Source organism: Sminthopsis crassicaudata, chromosome 2 (genome assembly GCF_048593235.1).
Source record: "Sminthopsis crassicaudata isolate SCR6 chromosome 2, ASM4859323v1, whole genome shotgun sequence".
NCBI classification, from domain to species: Eukaryota; Metazoa; Chordata; class Mammalia; order Dasyuromorphia; family Dasyuridae; genus Sminthopsis; species Sminthopsis crassicaudata.
The window spans coordinates 254,811,676-254,833,495 of record NC_133618.1 but is presented as its reverse complement, the minus strand read 5'-3'; the positions used below and the strand labels follow the sequence as shown (position 1 = coordinate 254,833,495).

Below are 21,820 nucleotides of genomic sequence, written 5' to 3'. Positions count from 1 at the left end.
TTTTCATGAATTTTGAACCTGTTACTTAATGACCCCTGGATTATTAAATAATCAGAAACTATTTCCTGAGCTATTATATTTTTCATTACAGACCCTGCTTCAGAAAACGATGTGGGGACTTTCCTTCTTCTGAATTGACTTGTGTATCCTTTTCTTTTTGTCCAGGTGCACAGCAAAGACAAAAAATATGTGTGCAAAGTATGTAACCGAGTATTTATGTCTGCTGCAAGTGTGGGAATCAAGCATGGCTCCCGCCGCCATGGCGTATGCACTGATTGCTCAGGCCGGGGCATTCCTGGCCATTTGGATCAGAATGGAGGAGAAGGTTCTCCAGATGAAATGTACCCTGGAGAAAGTCAGTATATGGAGGATCCCGATGACATCAAAGTGGAGGGGGATGAGGAGTTAGGTGATGATGATGAAATCAAGTGGAAAGATGATGTTGGTATTTCCCAGGATGATGTGATTTTAGAAGATGACAAAGAAGATGTTGACTGTTCCCAGGAACATGAGAATTCTGGGGAGCATGACAAGGATTTTACCTGGATTTCATAGGGAACGGTCTTTGGGGGCCAAGGGGTGGGGGGCAGGGAGGGAAGAAGGAAGGAGAATGTGGAAAAGCAAAGAAGCCTTGTTGTTGTTCCCATGTGTAAGTTTTGCTTGTTTTTGTTTTATTTGAACAAATGTAAGTCCTTTAACTGTTTAATTCAGCTATTCATAAAGGCCACTTGGGGTGGCAAATATTTTTATCCCTTCTCCCTACCTTTCCAGCTTCTTTCCCATTACTTCCTAGGGCTCCTTCTCTTCTCTCTCACCCCTTAAATCTGCCTTTGCCTCAATATGGAAGCAAATCAAATTGCATGCAAGTGACTATTTCTGAAGAGATGAGCTTTGTGAATGGAGTGAGAAGTGGGGAGAGGGAATTTTTTTCAAAGGCATGTACTTTTTTGGTTTTTTAAACCTTCCCCACATTAAATCAAACACCAAGGGATATGGGAATGGCTTCTACCAAAAGTAATAAATAAAAAGTCCAGTAGTAGTGAGTGTGCTTATCAGTCCATGTAAACCAACTAGTACGGTACAGATGGCCTCTCCAACCCTTCAGTGATCACTTTGCAAGGCAAACCTCTAGTAAGTGGGGGGTTTTTTTGTTTGTTTGTTTTTGGTTTGTTTTTGTTTGTTTTTTTGAGTGGGGAAACTTGTCTAGCACTGTGATAACCTATAGAAGTTTGGTTTTCGGAGGTGGGGGTGGTTTTGGCTCTCCAGGACCTGGGGTTACCAGCCCCTCTGTTTATAATTGTACCCAGCTCTGTATCCCAGAGACAGTGTGTTCTCCTAGAAGGTATAAAATCATTTCTGGCCTTGGGGTAAGATCAGCCAGCACTCAATTGGTTTACATGAGTCTGGTTCCCATTCTCTTCTTTACCTCCTGCCCTCCTTTTCATAGGTATATGCAAATTCTGACCAATCGAAGACATTTCAAAAATGGAAAGGAAAATGGCTAAGATGTCTCTCTTGACCTTTGTTGCTAACCTGCACCATTCCAGCTCTTTACTTCAAAGGAGATTGATCCTGGTACTTTATTAACCAGATAAGCCTACTGAGGGGCTGGTTTTGGTCCCTGCCAAACCTCTCTTTCCCAGCAGAGCCTGACTCCAGCCCCTGGATGTCCCCTCTGTCTAATGGAGAAGACTTTCCTCAATTTTATTCCATGTGGCTGTCAGCTCACTCTTCCCTTCTCAGCCTAATGCCTTCCTCTGACAAGTTTCAGAAAATAAGTGTCCTGTTGTACAAGGAAGAAAGGCTCTGCTGAACCTCTCACCTCTGTGCTATGGTGCTGATAACAAAACAACACTCCAAGTTGAAGACCTCACTGTTTTTATACAGCATAAACGGCAGGGGTGGAGCCATCCTGAATCCTGCCACCACAATCCCGGTGTGACCCGGTAAGCCAAATGATTCTAAGGTGCTATTTTCCATAACCGGAGAGGCAAAATGCTTGTGAAAGCAACAGATGGTCTTTCGATTTCAATCATTTAAAACAGGCCTCCTCCTTGGGCCATGGGGAAGATTTTCATTCTGATAGTGCTTGGGGATTTTGATGGCTTTAGAGCCAAGCATCTCTTTTCAAATGAGCAGGGTAAAGTGGCTATCTCCATCTCACCCATACTTGGAGAAGGGGCCATTGGGCTTCCTCCCCTCAGATCCATGCAACCCTGTTATTCCACAGTCATTCTTAGTTCCTCTGAAGAAATGTTCATCAGTTTTCCTATGCGTGCTTCCTTCTGGACCTCAGGCAAGCTTTGTGCGACACTGGGGCTCTACCCACAGCAAGCCTGCGTTATTGGGCTGAAGAGTTTCCCCAACTCAGGGTAGAGCTGCTATCAGTTGAATTTGGTGGAAGGGGATCACATGGGCCAATCTTCTAAACCACTCCTACTGATAGCCCCTGTTACTCTGAGCCAAAGTCTGGGATCGCTTTCTTTATTGCTGCTAACATGATGAATTGACAAACCTATCTGCAGTTTGCTGCTTAAACCTTCCAAAATGGGTAACCACAGTTTGTTTTTTTTGTTTTGTTTTGTTTTGTTTGTTGTTGTTTTTTAAACAAAGAATGATGTTTGTAGTAGGCATATCAAACGGTTGTTTGTGGTTGTTTTTCTTTGACAAAAATGTACAAAGCTGTTTAGCTAATTTAGTCTGTTAAAAAGCCAATTGCTTTTTTGTTTTATTTTCAAATTAAGCCACAGATTGCACCTTTTTTGCTTTTCTTTTCCTAAATGCAAAACACAATCACTCATCCTGTGCACTGTCTATGAGTTCCAATTCAGCCCAAGCTCATTGCTTCTTGGTCTCCCAAGCTGCAGAAGGCAGCTCTGCACGGCACCATTTATGTAGGATCCTCTTCGTACAGCTTCCTTTTCCCTATTCTTCTAGAGGACATCTGTTGCATCCAGACCAATGCAAACAGTACTTTTAAAAATGGCTATATTGTGGCTTTTTCTATATTAAAGCTATTTTTAAAAACACTTCAGTTTCTAAGACATTCCACAACTTTCATCCACCTTGACTTTAGTGTAGAAATTTACTACCTTAAGCTATTGTGTTTTACAGGATAAAAGTTGGATCCTGGGCTGACTTTTTGTTCCCTTTCTCTTTAGAATGAACTTGACTTTGTATGAAGACTTTTGGGGGTGCTGAGCTTTACTTTGTGTTAAATTTAGAAGTGTTTTATATTGCTTTTTGTCTTTTTTTCCCCACGGACAGTACAAATCTGTTCTAATCGTGCCACTTCTATGCTCTTTAGGCAAAGGAAGCAAAAAAAAAAAAAAAAAAAAAAAAGAAAGAAAGAAAGAAAAAAAAGAAAGAAAGAAAGAGAAGAAAAAATAGAGAAAACCCATACAAAGGCTAAATTGTTGTAGTTATGACAAAATGATATAGCACATGCTTCTATATTACTAACATACACACTGAGTATTTAAACCAAATAAATCATTCTGATATGTGATTTTAAGTGCGTTGTTTTTGATGGAGGTGTGCAGATTTGGAAATGCAAAGAATTCAGGTATCATTTTCTAAAATATTACCCCTTAGGGCAGAAATCCTGGGTATTTTTTTATGTAAAATCAGTAATGGTTTCTATAAAGTAGAAGAGGGTACTCTCTATACAACTTTATCAGCTGCTTTAATTAGAAGTGTAAACATCACTTAGTTGAAACTCTGCTGTCCTTTACTCAAACTCTAGAGTCTGTGAAGAAAACTGGAGACTGAAGATTTTTCTATCAGTAGGAATATAGAATGAAAGGAGTCAGAGGCTCTTGGGCCTGAACTCTTGGCACATAACTTGCTGCTGCTTCTTCCCTTGCTCTGGGTTTGAATTGGTGTTGGTTTTTTGTTTTTATTTTTAAAATTTCTTTGAAGGGCTTATTTTCTTTCCCAGTTTACCAGGAACAAATAGTCTTAGTACTAAGCTAATTTTTTTTCCTCTTCTCTCAAGTTTGGCTTGAATTCAAGAAACTTAATCACATCTTACCTTTTGTACCTCTTTAAGAACTTTGTACCTTTCATTGAAAGGTCCCTTTTTTAACTGCTTTTCTAAATACAGACTTAGTTTCTTAGAAAGTACATTTGGAAACAAAACCTTTGCTATCAATGGGAATTTCCTGGTTCAGCGTTCTCAGTTTTGTATCTATTTCCCAGTCTCTTTCAGTCTGGGGTCTGCTCTAACCACCTTTTGATAAAATATTATGGCTGAGGACTGCCTCATTTTCTGGTGGTCACTTTGCACATAGCTGAGGAATTCTTCTCCAGCTCCAATTCTTTGTGTCTCTCCAAACTCAGGATACTTTGCTTTGTTGTGGGGTTTTATTTTTATTTTTTTAAATACTGCTGATCCTCTCCAAACTGCCCTTAGTAGCCTGTCTCTCTGGTTAGCCGATTGTGCCGTACTGTATGAAAGGATTTTTCCTTTTTTATTTTTTTAAAGAATAGTGTACAGGTAAATTTAGGTTCTGGATTTCCCCTCCTGCCAAGTACCCTTAAAGTGTTTTTTGGATATTAATTAGTGACTAATATATGTAGTTTCCTATTTGGAATACTCTTTGAATTTTAAAATGCAAGGTATGAAGGCAACATGCTTATAGGGAGTCTGGGAGGGGAGAAGAAGGGACATTATGGAATGAAGTTTTTTTTTTTTTTTTTTTTTTTAAAGTAACTGAACTTTTAAAAAAAATCAATGTTTAAGCTAATAAAGAAATATTTTTTTATGAAAAGGGAAACAGTTTAGATTACATTTCACAATCTGTATTTTTTTTTGAATTGCTTTTTTGTGTTTCCAAAATGGAAAATATTTGAAGGCTGTCTTTTTTTTTTTTTTTAATCTACGTTTTATGTATCAAACTCTGGATCCTGACAAAGTTGTATATTTGGGCTCTCTCTCTCTGAGTTATAGGATACAGTCAGAACACTGCCATCTTTCAACAGGACCTCGGCTAAAAAGACACACCTTAATGCTTCCAATTTTGCACATCTTCCTTTTTAAAAGAAAACTCCAAGAAAAATGCAAAAACTGGAATTTTTTGCAATATTATTAAAGATAATCTTGTCTTAGCTCATTTTGTGACATGTGCAACTCTTAAAGCCATACTGATGGTTCTTTTTATTTTAAAATCTATCCTATATTGTGTTTGAGATGCTGCCCTTTTTAGAACCAACTGTAGTGAGAGTGCTGTGTGTATGCTTTTCATATATATTTATTTTTTCAACCTGCTTTTAACCTGTTGTCAAACAAAAGAGACAAAAAGGGCAGTGTTTGAAGATTATTGGTTTTTTGCTGGGAATATTCTATATTATACTGACTTTATATTAATTATTATAAACCTGTGTTTGTATTGAAGATGTGTTTAATATTTGAGGGGGGGAAAGATTTTAGTAACCAGAAGTCAGTGGGAAAACATGGCTGTGTTGTACTGATTTTCTGTAACTGTAGTACAGGTAAATATGACTTTATTTTCTAGTTGATCTCACAGTTTCTTGTCTGTGTAGGCATACCAAAAGTGTGCCTAGAAATTCTATTTACTTTATGTGATGGGATTAGCTTAGACATACTTGCAAAATGGATCAGTTTCAATAAATCAGGAAATTGCTGCTAAAAAAAAAACAAAAACAAAAACAAAAAACTTGTCTGAGTTTATTTCATAACTTCATCCATTGACTTTGACTGTTTTCTGACATTTTAGAAACAAATTGTTCTAACTCCCCAAAAGTGAACTGGAGGAAGGGGACCCCAAACTCAGGGTAGAGCCAAAGGGTTTGCAAATTTGATTTTAGAGGAATTTCCTTCCCAGCAGACCTTTGAAAGGAGAGGTTGCCTTCTAGTGGTAGGAGGAGGAAACAAGGATGAAGTGGCTCGGGGAGAAAAGAATGGGAGGGAGGGAAGAGAAGGGGGAAGGAAGGAAGGTAGGGGCAACAGTAGTGGCCAGGGCAGAAATACTTAGTAGTATCCTATGCACGTCATCCCTCTGACTTCAGGCTTCTTTTCTGGATTATAATCCACTTCTTATACCCCAAACATGGATGTCCCTTAGAATTCCATCCTGAATCTTTAGCCTCATCAGCTCTTATGTGTTCAACTAACATTTGTCTATACATTCATCTAACAAATATACTCATATTCAGGGGTGCTGTATTTTGCAGTCAAATGGGTTTGAATCCTACTTCTGCCAATTTGTGACTTTTAGTAAATCAGTTTTGGTTTCCCTCATCTGTAGAGGAGTTTGGACTAGGTAGCCTCTAAAATCTAGTCTTAATTTCATGCGGAATTTTGCTCAAGTTCTGCCTTCCAAAGGGACCGTGTCAAAAATGTTCACTCCTTTTCTCCTGTTTGTTTCTTAAATACTGGATGTGGTGGATCACGATACGAATGAGTCAATCTCTTCAATTTTCAACGCAAAGCTTCTCTCTGAGCTTAAAGGTTGACTTATCTAATTCCAGCTTTTGAATTCCATATACCTTCATGCTAAACTCAGTAGTTAGAAAAGACCGCAGAGTTGTCTAATGGCCTAGAGAAGGAGCAGTTTATAGGGAAATGGAGGTGGCCACTGACGACGGAAGGAGAGCTGCAGCTCCATAATTAGTGCCTTGCACTAATTGGAAGTTATCAGCCAGTATTCAGGGATTAATTAGGGTTTGCATTCCGCAAAGGTGGCAGTTTGGAATGCAGCGCCCACGATCATCCCTGTTCTGTGTAGCTCTTGGTCCCCTGCCACTGGCTCGTCCTGGATCAATTAAGAGGTGCGAGAGACTAGAGTGTTCCTAGGAATAGGCAATCAGTCGGGTCCAGGCCAGCGGACCAGCTAGCAAGTTACAACGCAGGACGACCACCAGAGGGAGACCTAGGCCTGGCTCCCTGACTTGGAGGCCTGGGCGGGGCACAAACACTCCCACGTGACTAGCTTCAGCCAAACACTTAAGCCCCTACTCCCCTCCTATTTTTGTGCAAATAAACCGAAACCCAGACTTCTGGGGGGGAAAAAAAAAACAACCCACCGAAAACACTTTACTTTCTTTTCTCGCCCTGATACAGCTATGTTCACGAGGGCCCAAAACGAGAGACCTGAGCTTCTCCTACGTGGTACAAAATGTCCACACGACCCCACCCCCGTCAGCCCAGCCTAGAACGGGAGCCAGAGGGGACCCTGCGGACAGTGCAATTTTCCCTTCAAACTCTGTGAAGACCTAATGTCCTTAGTTTAGCAGGAAAAGTTTCAAGAAAATCGGTTTGCAAAGAAAGTAAAGTTTGGAATGTGATTCCCGATCCTAGGGCCCAGGACGAGCGCAGCCGGATGGGTGGCGGCACCGAATGGAGAGGGAATAAGGGAAAGATTCCCCCGTTTGAGGCGGGAGCCCTCTCCAAGATCCCTTTCAAAGTGCATTGGATGTAGCACCTCTCGTGGAGGCGGGGATTGGCACTGGGGACCTGCAGCCAGCTTCGGCCCCCGCAAGTAGTCCCTGCCTTAGGCGGGAGCCGGCGCCGGAGGCTCCAAACGGGGCGGAGAGCACAGCTGGAACCCCTGGGGCCGTGGGCGCGAAGCAGCTGTACGGTCCCGGCCTCAAGTTCTGGGGGAGGCGGAGGCGGGGCCCCGGGAAGAGAGGTGTGGCTACCCCACCACCACCGCCTCGCTTCCTCCGCGCGAAAGGGCAAAAATCTTTAAAAAAACAGATCAGTCTTCCTCGCCCACGCCCACAACCAGTCTATTTTTGCGAAGGCCGGTTCTTGGAGACCCAGAAACTCCCTTCTGCAAGGACAGGCACCAGCGAGTCTGACACACTACATAGACACAGAACACACGACACACACGCACACGGAGGCGAGGGGAAGCCCCTCCTGCCCCTAAAGCAAGAGGAAGATCACGATCACATGCAGGCAGGGCCAGTCCCAGACTGTCGGGCTCCTGCTGTGGTCCATAGCTTCGGTGGCCTCCCGATGTCAGAGTGAGCAGGGGGAAGGGGGAGGGGGGCCTGACTCGACCTTTCAGCGTTTCAGTGCAAACTGCTGGTTTCCTCAGGCACTTTTCTGTAGTCACAGACGTCCCCACCCACACGTGCGAACGAGGTTGGGGAGGAGGCAGGGGAGAGAAGGAATCCTCTGGGGGCACCACCTCCAAACCACCTGCTCTTTTTTCTTAGGAGGGGAAGGGAAGAGAACAATAGCTTATTTCCTTTTTAAAAAAAATTCAGGGAGAGCCGAGTTCAGTAGAGGGCAGAGGCTGCTCCGCTATCCTCAGTGGAGGAGCTTTCGGGAGATCCCATAAGGGTGGGGGGAGGAGCTGCCCCCAAGTCATGAGAATAGAGAACAGCCTCCCAGACAGGGTGGGGATTTCAAGGCACCTGCAGTGCAAACTGTGCAAGAAATGGGGTTGGGGCTAGGACGGGAATAAGCTGGGTTTCAATCAAGGAACCGCTGACAGGCCTTCTTCCAGCGACAGGCCGTGCACCACATGTCCCGGTTTTCCATCCCATATACCTTCCGGCACTTCTTGGCTTCACCTCGAGGTTTCCTGGGGAAGAATGGTGCAAGTTAAGGCTCCCAAACCCCAGGGGTTCTCTGAATGCAATACTAGGAGACATCTTTCCTAGTCTATATAATCACATTTAACTTGGCTGTTCCTCTGAGGCCACCTTCGGTTAAACCATGAAGACCCTAAGACCCTGGGCCTCCTCCTCACTTTCCCAACACAGAGCTGAGCCTTCATCAGGGTTCTGATCAGTGACAGCAAGGCCTCCAAACTTACTACTCCTTCCTTCCTCCCCTCAGGCTTTATAACCAGGATTAGGAGATATGCCCAAGAATAACAGCCTTTTCTCTGCACTTGCCCCAAGTCTACTATTAATCCTGCAGGCTCTGTCCTTCCTCATCTCCTCCAAGTCCCTATTAGACACTATGGAAAGGCTGCTTCAAGTCAGGAGGACCTGGGCTCAAATCCTGACACCTGTTAAGTATGTGATCAGAGGCAAATTATTTTATTTCTCATATCTTCAGTCTCATTATCTGTATAACTTGCATCTACCCACCTCAGAATTTCTGTTCCCCAAATCAGGGGATCCACAATTAGTTCTCAGAGTATGAACCACTATTATAGAAAGGAGGCAGCCGGCATTAGTGGCTAGCCTAGGGAATTAAGAAAATGCAAATTCAAATCCTGTCTAAGATACTTAAAAGCTGTAGGACTCTGGCAAGTCATATAACTTTTCTCAATATCAGTTAATTAGTTATCATTAAAAGAAGATATTTACAGCACCTACTTCAAAAAATTCCTGGGATGATTACATTAAATACGAGAAATACTTTATGTGCCTTAAGGACATTGTTGTTACAGAAATCCAAGTCCGTGTTATTCCCTGATTACTAGTTCTCAGAGATAACTTTAACTGTTTTTACTATTTATCCCACTTTCTCTAGTTGTTCCCCATTCACAAGGCTTCTCTCCAAATAGAAATTGGGCTTCTCAAAACCCATGAGACTTGGGAATCTGCTGCCCCTGGCCCCCATATGCCAGTCCAGTCCTAAATATACTAGAACTTTCAGTAACTATTTAACTGAATCTATGTTCAGCAGGACACAAAGTTTAACTTGGCACAAAGAAGTTTGATTCAAATCCCAACCCTGCTACTTAGTAGCTCTGAAATCTTGGTAAGACTACTAACATCTCTGACTTTCTCTTCCTTGTGTGTAAATGGAGGAAAGGAGTCAAGGGAAGAGGGGGGGCTAGGAAGAGTTGATCTCTCAAGTTCTTTAAGGCTCTAACACTAAATCCAAGATCCAATGAGAGGCTATGATTGGAAGCTTAGGGAGGGTCTTCCTCCCCCTTCCCACAATAATTCTTCCCCTGATCCAGCAAATACTCACCTTATGCCTGAGGTGTGTTTGAGGCCAGAGGGCATGGCTGGTACAGGGGGCTTAATAACTGTAGGTTGGGAAAGCTGTAGTCCCTTATCCGAGATCCCAATTGGATGGATCGGAGTCAGACAGCCCTGGAAAATGAGGTATCTGTTTATCCTCCACCACCCCTTCCAAAGGTGGGAGAAAAGCCAAAACTTGGTTCAGCTTACCTGATAGGCATGGTCGCTGTGGACATGGCACAGAGTGGTGGGAACCACAGGACTCAGGATGGTAGGCATGGCTGTAGTTTCAGATGGAGCTGGGACTGGCAGATCCAAGCTGGGAAAGGCTGGGGGCATTGAGGAAGTGGGTGACATGGGGGTCAGGCTAGACAGGCCATCAGTTAGTGAATCCACATTGATGTCCAGCTCTGTGTAGTAAAAATCCTCTTCACCATCACTCTGTTCTGGCTCTGCCCGACGCCTGAACGGGGACAGAGATATAGGTCAGCCTGGAATGCCCAGATAGGGCCAAAGCATGCTAGCCTGGGATGTGTACCATGTGGACAACAGAGTATCCTGCTCCTACAGTCCATGTCAGTCCCAGCCCCCCCCTTTCCTGATCATACCCCAGGTGCACAGTTCGAATGTGTTTCTGTATTCCAGATGAAGTGCTCAGCACTTTCCCACAGCTCTTCCACAGGCATTTGAACATCACTTTCACCGAGTTCTGGGAGGAGAAACATGATCAGATCTTGAGGGAATCTATTTTCCTTTTTTGCTTCTCTACCCACCTACCCTACCACTCCTCTGGGCCTGCTCACCTTCCTCTTCCGGGGTGTGGGGTCCCCAAAAAGAAAATGGGCAGCCTCAGGGGGCAGTGGTGGTGAGGGTGTGGATGGAGAAGACTGGTCACTGGGGGGGTCCCAGCCCCAGTCTCCACTATTGTTGCTGCTGCTGTAGCTGCCAGATGGTCCAGCTGATGACTCCTTCCAAGGATGGCAGCAAGACTCTGCTGGAGGAGAGAAGGAAGTTTATGTGTCCTGAGGCCAGATGGGAATCCCAAGACAGAGCAGTGTCCACCTCCCCCATCCTCCAAGCCACATCATATCACTCCCAGAATAGACCAGTGGGCTAGAATGGCATCTCCTTCCAGGGAGCCCAGCTTGAACTTGTCTACTTCCCCTCCTGCCTCTTGCTCATATCACCATAACACCAACCTGCCCCAGCTACTCACTAGTCATTACCTGGGGGGGTGAAGGGTACAGAGGGGGGACCCAAAATCAGGGGGCTAGTAGACAAGCTAGTAAGGACTGCAGCAGCCATGACTTCATCCAGCCCAGCCTTTCCAGGGGGGCATCTGCAAATTGTAGAGAGGAAGGTCTGTTATTTCCATTGCTTGGGACTCTGGAAGAAGGGGGCAGTCACCAGGGAGAGGAGGGGCCAAGGGGACAGTGCTGCCCACACCATCTGGGTCAGGGCCAGTTGGGAAGTCTGCCCAGGCCTGGGTGGAGCTGAAGAAGGGAGGATAAGGCATATAAATAAAGAGCAATTTTGGGAAGGGCTGCCCCTCACCTTCCCCTGTCCCTTCCATGGCCTGGTGAACACGTGCACATCTCGATACATGGGAACACACATGCCATCCCCATGACTTAGAAACATACTGGTTTCCACACCTGCCTACCGTGCTAGTGGCTACCCGTCTAAAATCCATCACAATCATGCTGAGGGAGACCAAGGTGGCTCAGTGGCCCTTCTAGAGGCTCCTTCTTTAAGATATTTTTGGGTGACAGGACTCTGATTTGTTTTCCCCTGGTTTCTTAATCACATAGCCACAAAACAAATCTAGATCCACTTCTGACTCTGCTCATCCTACAAGTAGGAGTTCTGGGCTAGAGCCCCCCCCCCCCATTCTGGTGAGCAGAGTATATCCCCTCATCTTCCCTTCCCACTTGGAAGGAGGACTCCACTGAAGTGAAGGGAACCCAAGGAATCACACATTAACCAGAGTTATGCAATAATGAAACTAAGAACAAACAGCCTAAAGCAAAGGGGGCAGAGAGGAGTGAGATCGACTGTCTGCAGCCACTGGGGGAAAACTGATCAGTAACCAGTTGCATTAGGATCCACATGCCAAGTGCAGAGGTAAAGCCTCATTCTTCCTCTACCTTCATTCAATCCAAGAAGATGGTAACCCCACGACATACTAGGCAATTCTCCCTGTCCACCTCCCCCCCAGAATGGAGGATGGTACTAATAGGGTCATCGATGACAGTGAAATGAGGAGGAATTCTTTGTCCTTGGGATTTCTAACCTTAGGGAAAGAAGCTGTCAAATCCCTCCAGCATTCCCCAGCAGCCAGAAAAAACATCAGGAAAAGTTTTTTAATTTGTATGTGTGTTATCAAGTGCTTTGGCAGTCTAGTGAAACCGACAAACCCCTTCTCATATAGCATTACAAAGGAAATCAATCACATTGAAATACAATTGCCAAAAACATTTTTTTTTCAAAGTTCATGGACTCCCAGTTAAGAAACTCTGCTTTAGAGCAACCTCTGAACTCAGGCCAAACCCATGCTGTTTACTAAACCAAAAGAGTTCCTGTCTCCTTAGCACCCAACTCAGTGACCCACTGGGCACAGAAAAAGGCTGATGCTTCAGTGCATGGGAGAGGAGCCAGATCAAGAAGCTATGCTGAAAAGAGTCTCCACTGGATTCTCTAGCACCTTCCCAGCCTAAGCCATCTCTCCATTCCCCTGGAGCTCAGCTGGTTATACCTCACTCAGTTAAGCCATTAGTGCTGGGAAGGTTTCAGAGATTATCCTACTCCCTTCCCAATCAGGTAGCTACTCACACCTTAGCACCTCCTCATCAAACTCACCATTCTATACCCAAAATTTTGGATACAGCAAGTGATGCCCATTGATCCAAGAAGTGAATCCCAGTCTAGCTCCCAGTTTCCCTTTCTGCTTGAGTGTCCTGTCTTCTTTTGGACCATGAGCCATTCCTCACACCTTCCCCTACTGGAACCCTCTATTCCAGCACAGACTGTCAGTGCTGGAAACACCCTTTTCTCAACCAGACACAGCCTGTGCTAGACAACTTTTCAAACCCAGGAAAAGTGAAAAATGTAGTAACAGAAGACTAACGAGTCAGATCACAGCAGGGGTCATTCTCCCAGCCCCCGGAGAGCTTCTCACCTCTGCCTGGGGACAGGGATGTATGCAGATTGCAGCAGCCCGCTCGGGTCCCAAGCTCCAGCCTCATCCCAGTTCGCGAGGCCCCATGGCTCCTCGGCTTTCTGTCCTGGAAGCAGTTCCTCTGGCCCCACTTGGCCACTGCAATGGAGAGCCCCCTGCTGACAGAACACAGGCCTGGCTTGTTCGAGGTAATGGCATCACACTCCCTCCCTCCTTAAGTACCCCACTCTTCCCTGCTGCCCCAGAGAAGGGCCCTCCAAACTAGGAGATGGAGCAGGGAAAACCCCAGATCTCTTTCCCACTTTTTCGGAGTACATGTAAGAGTGATTTCCATTTTCCCTCATTGGGTTTCTTTAGTCCCCAGAATGCGGAGCCCCAAAACACAGACACACACACACACCCCACGCTCACGCGTGCGCCCATCCCGCACAGCCACATACACTTTGCTCCGTTGTTTTTTAAACCCCATCCCCACCGCTCCCATAGATTTCCTGGGGCTAAGGGAACACCTCCGAATGATTCCTCCTCCCCCTGGCTGGCACGAGAGCAGCACAGACTGGGTGCCAGGGCCCGGAAGCATAAGACGTCGTCTCCCCCCCACACGCTCCCCGGCCCCAGCGAGCGCTTCGGGCCTTCCCCCAGACCCACCCCCAAGTGCCCTCCCCCCCAGCGCCGCCCGGACGCTGGCTCCGCCCCCTCCCGGCCCGGCCGGCGGGAAGTCAAGCTCGGACACCGCCTACCCCAGCTCCTCAGGCCCGAGCCCGCGCTGCCCGGGCCCGCCCCGCCTTCCACCCAGCGCTCGGCGGTGTGACTGACGGCCTCGGCCGGGGCGGGGGGGGGGGGGGCGTCTCTTCTCCCTCTTCCCACTCGCGAAGCTCCGGCCCCCGCCCCTCCTCTCCCTCCCCCCAAAGCCCAAACTTTCTGCTGCCGCCTCCAGCTGCGACGCCATCTTTGCAGCCAGAGAAAGTTTCTCGGGAGGAGCCCCCGCTCCGATCCCTGCCCCCTACCCCGCACCGACCCCGTCAGTATCCCACCAACACCCAGGAGCCAAGCGCCGGCCCCAGCCCAGAATTGTCCCGCGCCCCACCCCAGCCCCCGGCCCCGCCCCGCCAGCTGACCCCCCGCCCAATTACCTGCTGCAGCTGTCCGGGCCTCCCGCGGGCCGAGGCCGACCCCGCCTTCCGCCTCAGTAGAGACTCGTCCACCAGTACGGTGTAGACGGCGTTGCCCGTAGAGCCGGGGGCCGTGGTGGGGCCAGGTTTGCAGGGCGGAAGAACTCCGCAGCACAGCCCCCGAGCCGGGGGACAGTTCGGACAGCCAAGCGCGGCCGCAGCCGTCAGTCCCGGGGGCGGGGAACAGATCCGACTACCAGCAGGCACAGCCCGCTGGGACTCCATGGAAGGAGCCCCCAGGCCGACTCCAGGCCGCTGTGCCCGGGGAGGGGCTGACTAGCCACGGTCTTTCCGCACTGTACACCCCACTCCCCCGTTTTCCTCCCGGCCAGCAGGCCGGCGAAGCCCCTAGCCCTGGAACCGGGCCGGGCGGCTGGCTTCGCCGCGCTCCCGGGTCTGCAACAAGGGGGACCACGCCCCCCTCGCGCGCCCGCTCTCTAGCTCTCCCTAGCTGCGCGTGCAGCCCACCTCCCCTCCCCCTGTCGCGTGCTCTCATTGGTCAGCGCGCTGTATCAACATTCCGAGATGGAACGTGGCCCGGAGCCGGCTCACGCTTTCATTGGCCCGAGTGCGAGGGAGGAGGGGGAGAGAACGGAGTGTAGCGCAGCTCTCAGTCCTTTCCCCTCCCCGCCCTCTTTCCGCGCTCCCGCCTCCGGCTACGCTCCACAGGCGAGAGTCCGGCTCCCGGCCGGTATTCAGTGGGGAGGAGCCAGGCCTGGGAGGGAGCTAGCGGGAAGGGCGGGAGTCCGTAGACTGAATCTGTGCGGGATCCAGGATGGGAGAATAAGGGCTGTAAGAGCACGGATTGCAGCCGAAGAGGTAGAGACAGTCAACGCGCCGGGCTCCCGAGACACACACACGCACGCAAATACACATAGCGTTAGGGATGTCGGATTATCTCTATGTGTCAAGTGAAGGGCCTGCGAGATCTTTAAGAAAAACGTTTTCAGCGGGCCCGCCTGGCTTCTGGCCCGGGCGCGGGCGGGGCAGCCAGCTGGCCCATCCAGGTCCGCATTAAAGGTGCATCTAGAGGCCAGTTGCCTTCAGTCCCCGGCCCGAGGTCTCCAGCAGCCACATGGCAGGTTCTGGAACGGCATTGCCGGGCTCCTGGGCTTGGGGGGTGGGATATCCTGGCGTGCATGTTTACCAAAGGATCTTTTAAACTGACAGCATCTCAGATAGGCCTGCTGAACGCCCTGCCCTCCCCGTTCTAACCCTGGGTCTCTTTTCTCTTAGTCCCCTTCCAATGCGGCCTCCGAACTCTAGGAATCGCAATCTTTGGATCCCCAGAAATCGGGACCTAGTCTCAAGATTGCCTTGCCATCCCCGGAGAGGACTGAGGAGGCCGGCATTCTTATTTAAGGCAATAGTGCCATTGTGCCCACCGGCCTTGTAGACCTCAGGACGAAATGGGGCACATGACCCCTTGGAGAAGAAGCAGCGTTTGTAGTTGGGACTGGAGAGTAACATGGCCCCCAGCACAGATCACCTGCCTCTCTATTGCTGTATTTTACTGGATTTAATACCCCGTGGCTCAGGATGAAATACCTCCTCCAGTCCTGTCTCCGCTCTTCACTAGGGCCCGGCTCACCATCCAGGTTAATTTTCAACAACCAGTTACGTAACTGTGGGGGCTGGGCAGACTAGGGATGGGACCAGTTCTTGCCAATTTCGGCATTCCTTAACCCTCTCCTTACAATAGCCAAAATTCACCAGACCCCGGAGAGCTCTTTTCCCCTAGAAGTCAGTCCCTGACCCTGCAGTCACAGGACAGAGCAACCTCTTCGTTTATGGCTTAGAGATATTCAGGCACAGGAAGGATGCTGTTAGCTGTCCAACATCTTATACCAATGTTTCATTTTCCTTGTGTTACACTTTTGTTCTCTGGTAAGCTTTCTACATGTGGTCTCTATATCCCATCTCTACCTGACACATTTTACATTTTCCCCAAGCCTTCCCTGATACTCATCCCTTAGGTATCTCCTCTGAACTGCCACTGCTCCCTTTGGTCCATACACAGTATCACTCAGTCTCCCAGACTGTCTGTCCCGTTTGCACCTCCTGTGTCACCCTGAGTGTGTGCTCAAGGACAAACAGAAGCCCCAGGAAAAAGCACCTGAACATGGTAAGGGATAAGGCAGACAGATTGAAAATTTCCCAGCTTCAGATTCTTTCTCTCCTTGTTCCTCCATCCCAATCCCAGGATCACAAAGATGATACACACACAACCTTTTGCCTTTATTTTTCCCCTTATTTTCATAAATCTCCAGAGGGCTTATGAGTCTATGCACTACTAGGTAGCCTAGGCCACCCAAGCCCCTCCATTTCACTTATGCTCTCATAAAAATTCTCAGTAAGCCCATTTCCTGTATTCTTGCTCCAAGTGGGACTGCCAGTCTTGTAGGAGGAGTTTATGGCAGGACTCTGGCTCTGTTCATTTGTAGTCTCCATTAGAGATGCCTGAGTATCTCTGTCCATCTTGTTACAGAGAGCTCTGTTCCCAGTGGGCTCCAAGGGTTTCCGGCCTAGCCTGTTGATTTTGGAGTACAGAACCTCCACCTGGGGACAAATACAGAAACCAGAGTGACCTGGATACCAGTAAGGATCTTCAGTCTACACCTTGGTTAGAGGGTCAGGAAAGAAAGGAGAAATTGGGATCAGAAAGAAAAAACACACTCTAGCTATCCTGATCTGCTCCCCTCCCCATGCCTCTTCTTCTCAAGGGAAAGCACTGCTACTATTCCCCCCACTCAGACCTCTCCAATCCCTCACACCCACTTTACCTCAGCTGCTTTTTCCAGATTTAGAGCTTTTTTCTCCCCAAGGACTGAATCGCTGGGACCTGTCCCGCTGGATCCCACCTCAGTCCCTTTCTTGATCTTCTGTACACAGGCATACTCTGGCATTACCAACTTCTCTGAAGTCCTCAGCTGTTCTTCTCCCCTTTCTGTCATGGGGGGACCCCTCCGAGTAGCTGTTAGCCTCACATTGGAATAGGTAGACCCAAGGGTCAAATAGTCTGAAGCAAGTGGGGGTTGGGGCAGCTCACGGTGAATAAAGACAGGAGGCACTGTGGTCACCTCGATGTCAGCCCTGATCTCTCCTGGCCAACGTGGGAATAAGAGGTCAATGCTGATAGGACGCTGGGCTACAAGAAAGAATAGCAAGTTGAGAGAGAGACACTGGGACTTGGGGTGAGAGAAAGAAACAGAGTGAAGATAAGAACCTACTTGGTCTCTTGGTGATAGGGCTAAAAAGGACAAAGAATCCCTCACCTTTACTGTTTCGGGGACCCCGGTTGAATTCATGCAGTTTGGAATCTGACTTGCTGAGAGAACGAAGCTGGGTCTGTCTCAGTAATGAGATGAGAGAGGGGAAATCTAATCAGTACTTCCCTTATTTTCAACCAGAAGCACATGTAAAGAGGGTTATGTGTCACATTGAGGCTGTCCCATCTAAAGTCACTCACCACATCCACTAGCTTCATGGAAGACTGCTGCTTTCTTTTACCCTTTCTGGAGAACAGAAGGGGAGAGAGGCAAAGGGAATTAGTCTCTGCTGATTGTGGATCTTCAGGCCCTGAGTGGGAGGGGTTTGCCCACCAGCGCCCAAGACCCCAAGTTGCCACAAAGTTCTACTACCACTTCCACTTGTCACAAAAATGGGGGAGGAGGGGTTAGGGCAAAGTATCTTAAGTGATGGATATCACAGTACCATATGATTATAGATATGCATTTAATTTTCAGATTTGTATAGCACTTTCCTCACAATTCTGTGATCTATGTGTAATAAGCATTAACATCTTCATTTTTACAGAGTAAGTGATTTGTCCAGGTGGATGTTGATTATCAAATCCAGGACTTGATCCCAGGTCTCTCCAACACTCATTCCACTATATCATGTAGCCTCTAAAATATTAAGACCTAGAAGCTTCCAACCAACTTTTTTTTTTTTTTGAAACTGAGGTACAAAGAAATTACTTGCTTAGACGCATATGGAAAGTTTTAGAAACACCATTTTCTGTCTTGCTTCAATTTATCCTTCATGTTTTCAGCCACACAACTCTGGTTTTATCATTTGGTGTTTGCAGACAAGATAAAAGTCAAACTCCTTGGCCTGTCAAGGTCAAGGCTTTTCCCTAGCTTCATGTCTCACTATCCTACAATATATACCACTTTATACTTCCTTTAGCTCTTTTTTTTTTCCCTCTCCCTCCCTGTCTCCCTGTCTCCTTTTCTTCCTTCTCTCTGATACTATCTCTCATTCCCATTTTGTTCTGTGGAGTAATATCATAGATACTATTTCTAAAGTGCATGCCTCACAAAAAGCTGAGAGGCTGGACATGAAGTCACAGAATGTAGATAATAAGTCTTGGCCATCTAGTTTAACTCCTTCATTTTACTGAAGAGGAAACTTGAATAATATCATGGAATGATAAGAGCTGGAAGGCACCCTAGAAATCACTTCAAGTCTTTTTTTTCCTGAGGCAATCGGGGTTAAGTGACTTGCCCAGGGTCACACAGCCAGGAAATGTTAAGTGTCTGAGGCCAGATTTGAGCTCAGGTCCTTCTGACTTCAGGGCTGGTGCTCTATACACTGCGCCACCTAGCTGTTCCCTAAGTCTCTCTTTTTAATGGATGAGGGAATTGAAGCTAGTGGGGGTGGATAAAAGAAAGTGACTTTGACAAAGTGGCATGGTATAAAACTCAAGTCTTCTGATTTCAAGTTCATTTTTCTTTTCGATACATCAAATTTCCTCTCTACCATGTACATACTTTCCTTCTACTCTTTCCTTCCTTACTCCCTGCTTTGAAATAACAGCCAATCTTCAAAATCAGTTCAAGTTGTATCTCTGTCCTTGAAGGAGGTTAGGAGCAGGCTACCCCCTCAGCTCACGCTGCTCTTTTCTTAATCAAAACTGTCTTCTTTCATACATTGTGCCTGGCATTTAGCACCTTACTCTATTGCTTCTTCAAGTCTCACCTCTCAAGCAGCCTGTAAGTACCCCTAGAACTTCCTCATGGGATCCTCCCTGTCATCTACAAATATGCCTTTTGTGCGTATGATTAATTGAACTGAATCCATGCTGAAATGGGAGTCGTTTAGAATGATAGGTGACATACCTGTGGCAGGTGGTGCACAAAGCACAAAGCATAAGAACCAAGAACAGGCAGCTCAGGACCCAAAGGACTGAAGGGAAATGGGATTGAGGGGCAGCCTGAACCCCTGCCATTCAGGGAGCTGTTGTACTATGGCCTGTGGAAAAGGGGCCAGGTCAAGAAGTGCAGTGTAGTTGTGACGGAATGAGAAATTCCTAATTTGAATCTCTGAAGGATACCATCCCTTCCCCTCCCCCTCCAAAAGCAATTGGAGGTAGGGGATGCTCTGACTCAGCGAACAGGAAACCAAAAGGCTTCTCACACCCCTTTCCCCCACTGCCTGTGGTCTCTAATGTAGTTGAGTTGCTAACAGTGCCAGAGCTGGTATCTTAAAAAACCATCCTTACTGATCTGCATTTATGTCCAAGTATCTGTCCATAAGTGTGCTAGATGAGGTAGGTACTTCCAGTCTGAGAAAAGTCTAGTTAGGTTTAGCCTACCTAACTCTGATTCTTTACAATATGAAAGGGAGTCAGGGGTATGTCTTTCTCCCAAAGACTTCACCCCATGGCAAGATCTCTTGCTACACCAAGGTTCACCAAAGTTCCTGGAAAACTCTGGGGGAAGGAGAGGGAACAATGAAAATGGCTCACTCAACCCACTGCCCATCAGACAACCTCCCTCCCTTCACCCCAATACTATATCTAACAGATTTCAAGTTCTGCTGACCTGGAATCAGCTGTGGTTTCACACCAAACTGAAGACAAGTAACCCCTACTGACCCCACAAACCACAAAGCCTGTAAATTGAAGGTGAAGGCGATTTTATCATTTCAAGTTCACCAAGTTCAGCCTCACAATTCAGGGCACAAAGAGTTGACCACTGCATCTAGTATATGAAGTTAGCCAGAGCATTTTTAATGAGAATGCATTTACTTTAGAAGTCCAAAGGCTCTTGCTGCCACTAAGTCCAACAGCTGGAAAAGGAGGGAAACTGCCACCCTCTAAACCACCTGAGGTTTGATAACTTCAGAACTCTGAGGCCAGGAGAAAAAAAATTGGATTTCAGAGAGGGATCAAGGAAAACAACAGGAGAAAGAGACCTGTTGGGGATCTTACCTTGACCTTCAGTTTCTGTACCTTCTCCCTATTACCCAACCTGACAAGGCAAAAACAGAAGCCCTTTCACAGAATCAACTGCTTTTTATTTCTTCCTGATGACCCCATGACCCCAAGATTTAAGAAGTGATGTGAAGGCTTCTGTTAAGGGTGGAGGTGAGAGGTTCCTCCCCCTAACTCAACAATGGGAACAAGGCACTTTCCAGCTTTTGAGTTAAAATCCAGAGAGCAACATGGTTCCTAATGGGGTATGAATAACACTAGAAAGACATCAAAAAACTGGATGAAACTGGCTACTGAATTTGGAGAGTTCTCCCAAAAAGATTTCCATTATTACCCGAAAAAAAAGATATCTTGACTTGGAGTGCTGATAAGGGATGGGAAAATGTACTCCCCAAAATTCAAATGGGTTTGACTTAGTTCCATAGAGACTAATTTCTGAACTTTGCCTTTTTCCTCCCTACCATCCGAAAGGGGGGTTGAATTGGCTTTACTGGCATTATCCATGCTCTGGTATTTGAGTTGAAGAGCATCTAGCTGACTTGATACTAAGTGGGATGGCTTTTATGCCAAATATTCACTTCTAAACTGTCCGCAGGATAAGCCTGGGGTATAGTTGGGATCTAACTTGCCTTTGCTTTCCAGAAGCTTCAGAGGCCTTTTCTAGTAGAACCCAAGCCCATGCAGCACTTACTTCCAGATTGGGCTGGCGTCTCCTTTCAAAGCCCCTACAATGCCAGGTGCTGCTTCTGCCCTCCGAGGTATCTGCCTCTTGGCCCTGCAGGATGGAGGCTGGAGACCTGCCAGCCAGCCTCGGGACATGTCTTCTAAAGTGGTAGCTCCTTTGTTCAGTCCCCACCCTCATCACTGAAGGCTCATTTCCTGGCCCCCGCCTATCACACCTCCCCACACAACCCTCCCTTGAGTTTCTAAACCTCTATCACCCACAATACTCAAGACTGCAGGGGCCTAGCAAAGCAATACTCCCTCTGCTGGAGCCTGGGCAAGCACCCTCAGGCCCTCCGATTCAATGTTAGGCTTAAAGAAGGCCCTGCAGTAATCAAAGGCCAATAGTCAGCCACCACCCACCTTTTTTCTGGTCCTTGTGTGGAATTACAGCCTATCTGTGGGGTAACTTCCATGCCTGGTTCTCTCTTGTCTGGGTTCTTTTACTTGCCATACTGGCCTGACAGAGAAGCCACATTTGGATTCAGGTGAGGGCTGAAAGGTCATCCCCCATCTGACTGACTGATCTCTTTGCCCAAATGGCCATGGCCACTGGACACTTTTAAAGAGACAGGGAATCCAGTCAGCCACAGCTCCTACCAAGCAATCTCTACCATTCCCCAATTC

General features: G+C 47.2%; 3 protein-coding genes across 9 annotated transcripts in view; 1 reads left to right on the top strand and 2 right to left on the bottom strand.

Annotated features, from left to right (window-relative positions):
• The window catches only part of ZBTB46 (zinc finger and BTB domain containing 46), a 160,494-nt gene extending 159,451 nt beyond the window's left edge, over window positions 1-1,043 (top strand). For all 3 annotated transcript variants that reach the window (XM_074288885.1, XM_074288886.1, XM_074288884.1), the window contains one exon: window positions 166-1,043. In XM_074288885.1, coding sequence (XP_074144986.1) covers window positions 166-555 — 390 coding nt within the window. In that variant the 3' untranslated portion in view covers window positions 556-1,043. The remainder of the gene's footprint in view (window positions 1-165) is intronic.
• Window positions 1,044-5,669: 4,626 nt separating this feature from the next.
• On the bottom strand, window positions 5,670-14,738 carry SLC2A4RG (SLC2A4 regulator). 4 transcript variants are annotated; one of them, XM_074288887.1, is made up of 8 exons: window positions 14,212-14,738; window positions 13,079-13,236; window positions 11,127-11,239; window positions 10,704-10,894; window positions 10,509-10,609; window positions 10,111-10,363; window positions 9,908-10,032; window positions 5,670-8,558 (listed from the first exon to the last, which is right to left on the bottom strand). In XM_074288887.1, the coding sequence occupies exons 1-8, from the start codon at window positions 14,473-14,475 to the stop codon at window positions 8,447-8,449; spliced, it is 1,317 nt and encodes a 438-aa protein (XP_074144988.1). In that variant the 5' UTR covers window positions 14,476-14,738; the 3' UTR covers window positions 5,670-8,446. The 4 variants fall into 4 exon arrangements, with proteins under 4 accessions (XP_074144988.1, XP_074144989.1, XP_074144991.1 ...); XM_074288888.1 differs by having other exon boundaries at window positions 10,704-10,891; XM_074288890.1 differs by having other exon boundaries at window positions 10,704-10,891; window positions 13,079-13,233.
• A 1,729-nt stretch (window positions 14,739-16,467) lies between these two features.
• Window positions 16,468-21,419, bottom strand: LIME1 (Lck interacting transmembrane adaptor 1). Of its 2 annotated transcripts, XM_074288875.1 has the most exons (6): window positions 21,162-21,293; window positions 19,374-19,506; window positions 17,720-17,765; window positions 17,526-17,598; window positions 17,034-17,398; window positions 16,468-16,809 (listed from the first exon to the last, which is right to left on the bottom strand). In XM_074288875.1, exons 2-6 carry the CDS (start codon window positions 19,481-19,483, stop codon window positions 16,534-16,536), a joined length of 870 nt encoding a protein of 289 aa, XP_074144976.1. In that variant the 5' UTR covers window positions 19,484-19,506; window positions 21,162-21,293; the 3' UTR covers window positions 16,468-16,533. The 2 variants fall into 2 exon arrangements, with proteins under 2 accessions (XP_074144976.1, XP_074144975.1); XM_074288874.1 differs by lacking the exon at window positions 19,374-19,506 and having other exon boundaries at window positions 21,162-21,419.
• Window positions 21,420-21,820: the final 401 nt, after the last annotated feature.